Source organism: Myotis brandtii, unplaced genomic scaffold (assembly GCF_000412655.1).
Source record: "Myotis brandtii unplaced genomic scaffold, ASM41265v1 scaffold434, whole genome shotgun sequence".
Taxonomy (NCBI): Eukaryota; Metazoa; Chordata; class Mammalia; order Chiroptera; family Vespertilionidae; genus Myotis; species Myotis brandtii.
The window spans coordinates 452,124-454,637 of NW_005366599.1; the positions used below are offsets into that span (position 1 = coordinate 452,124).

Here is a 2,514-nt window from a genome sequence, read left to right on the forward strand (position 1 = left end):
GCCTCTTCCCTCACTTTCTCCTCCGTCACATCCCTGCAGAGGCCAGAGGTGGCCGCGGCTGCTAGGAAGGTCCTGGGTCCCGCCTTCTTCTCCCCTCCACACCCTGTCCCCACACTCAGGCCCCACCCAACCCGGGCTCCCGGAGGCACGGCCATGCCAGTGGTGCCCACCGAGTTCCGCTGGGGCCTGGGCTACATGCCCAGGACTGTCCGGGTGGCCGGGCCCAGTGAAATAACGGAGGAGACAGCGGTCGAGCCATGTAACCCTTAACCAGGCATGTGACCAGCGCCCGAGCTGAGGGTGGGGCAGGGCAGGACTAGGAGGCTCTCAGTGCCAGGTGGGCTCTGCTCCACCCATGCGATGGGAGGCCGGGCAGCCTGTGGGACGAGTCACTCCAGCAGAGACTGAAGGAGGAGGAGAGAGCGGAGCAACAGCTCTGAGCATAGAGGCCAGGGGGCCAGTGTGTCTGGGGGGTGAGTGATAGGGGGTTCATAGGAGAGGGGTCAGAGGTCACAAAGGGCTAGGTCCCAGGGACCTCGTGGGCCAGCCCAGGGAAGTGAGCCTGAAGGTTCCTCTCTGCCTAACAGTGCAATGAGCAATCATTTCACACCAGATAGTGCTGAGTCACCATTCACACCAGATTGTGCTAAGTCACCATTCACACCGGATTGTGCTGAGTCACCATTCACACCAGATAGTGCTGAGTCACCATTCACACCAGATTGTGCTGAGTCACCATTTCACATGCATTATCTCACAGTACCCTTACAAAATCCTAGGGAACGGGGTCTGTACTATCTCTAATGACCAAGAAGGAAACTGAGGCTTTAGGACATTAAGGGGCCAGGTGCTCAAGGCCATGTGGCAAAACCCTGCTTCTGGTTCAAGGTGGCTGGCTCCTGACCCCAGGCTAGATGGCCTGGGAGTTCTCAGGCTCCATTACATCAAAGCCAGGAGGGGTGACACTGGGAGTGTGGGGAGTTGTGTCAGGGTGTTCTCCCCATGGGGGGTCATTCTGTGTATGTGTGTGTGTGTGTGTGCATGTGGGAGTGTGTGTGTGAATGTGGGTGAGAGCAGGCATGTGTGTGTGTCAGTGTGTGTGTGTGTGTGAGTGTAGGTGTGTGCTGTGTGCCTGTGTGTGTGAGTGTGGGTGTGTTCATGTGAGGGTATGTAAGTGGGTGTGTGCCTGTGTGTGTGTGTGACTGTGGGTGTATGCATGTGTGTGAGTGCTGGTGTGTGCATTGGGGGGTGTAGGTGTGTATGGGTGTGTGAGTGGCTGTGTGCGGGGGGTGGTGAGTGTGGGTGTGTGCGTGTGAGGGTATGTAAGTGGTGTGTGCCTGTGTGTGTGTGTGTGGGTGTATGCATGTGTGTGAGTGCTGGTGTGTGCATTGGGGGGGTGTGGGTGTGTGTGCGTGGCTGTGTGTGAGGGGGGGTGAGTGTGGGTGTGCGTGTGTGTGTGTGGGTATAGGTGTGTGAGTGGGGGTGGTGTATGTGTGTGAGTCTGTATGTGTGTGAATGTGTGGTGGTGAGTGTGTATATCCACGCATGTACCCCTCAAGGAAAACTGCTGACGGGATGAGGGTGGGCCCGGGCCCCTCTGCACCCTGGCAGAGCCGGGTCCCCGTCCCTCAGGTGCTGGGCCCCACGTCCAAGGGCCTCTCAGCCCCGCGAAAGGGGGTGTGGGTGTGTGCGTGTGAGGGTATGTAAGTGGTGTGTGCCTGTGTGTGAGTGCTGGTGTGTGCATTGGGGGGGGTGTGTGCGTGGCTGTGTGCGAGGGGGGGTGAGTGTGGGTGTGCGTGTGTGTGTGTGGGTATAGGTGTGTGAGTGGGGGTGGTGTATGTGTGTGAGTCTGTATGTGTGTGAATGTGTGGTGGTGAGTGTGTATATCCACGCATGTACCCCTCATGGAAAAATGCTGACGGGATGAGGGTGGGCCAGGGCCCCTCTGCACCCTGGCAGAGCCGGGTCCCCGTCCCTCAGGTGCTGGGCCCCACGTCCAAGGGCCTCTCAGCCCTGCGGGCAGCCACCTCCCGTACCGGCTCTGACAGCGGCGGCCATCCCGGGTCCAGGACCCGCATCTCCGGACCTCAGTCCCCTAGAGACGTCCCTGTGGCCCCAGCGCCTCTGCAGCTCCCGCGGTGGGAGCAGGTGGTGGGGACCCGGCATGCCAGGCTCCCAGGCCCAGGCACCTTTCCAAGCTCAGGGGGTAGCAGCCACAACGAGGCACTGACACCGCCCGTCCAGGGTCAAGGGCACAGCGACGGCCGCTTGTTTCGTCCAGCCAGGCCTGAGCCGAGCACGGCCTCCCCCTCCCCGAACTGGGCGGGACCTGAGGGTATTTATAGATGGTCCCGAGCCTCCCCAGGGGCAGATGTGATTCCGTGGGCAGCCTCTTCCCTTGAAAATGCCTGCCCTGCCCGCGGCCAGGAAGGCCGAGCGGCTCATATAAATAGATGCTGCGATGGGAGGCGCCATAATCCGGGCCGGCGCCCGCTAGGTGGCCTGCCGTCAGGC

The 2,514-nt window shown here is 60.8% G+C and overlaps 1 protein-coding gene across 1 annotated transcript in view; it reads left to right on the forward strand.

The window, feature by feature from the left end:
• Positions 1-2,514, forward strand: part of PRDM16 (PR domain containing 16) — an 82,425-nt gene that overhangs the window by 13,908 nt on the left and 66,003 nt on the right. Inside the window, exon 5 of the mRNA XM_005874318.2 lies at positions 40-259. Within this exon, the coding sequence (XP_005874380.2) occupies positions 40-259 (220 nt within the window). The remainder of the gene's footprint in view (positions 1-39; positions 260-2,514) is intronic.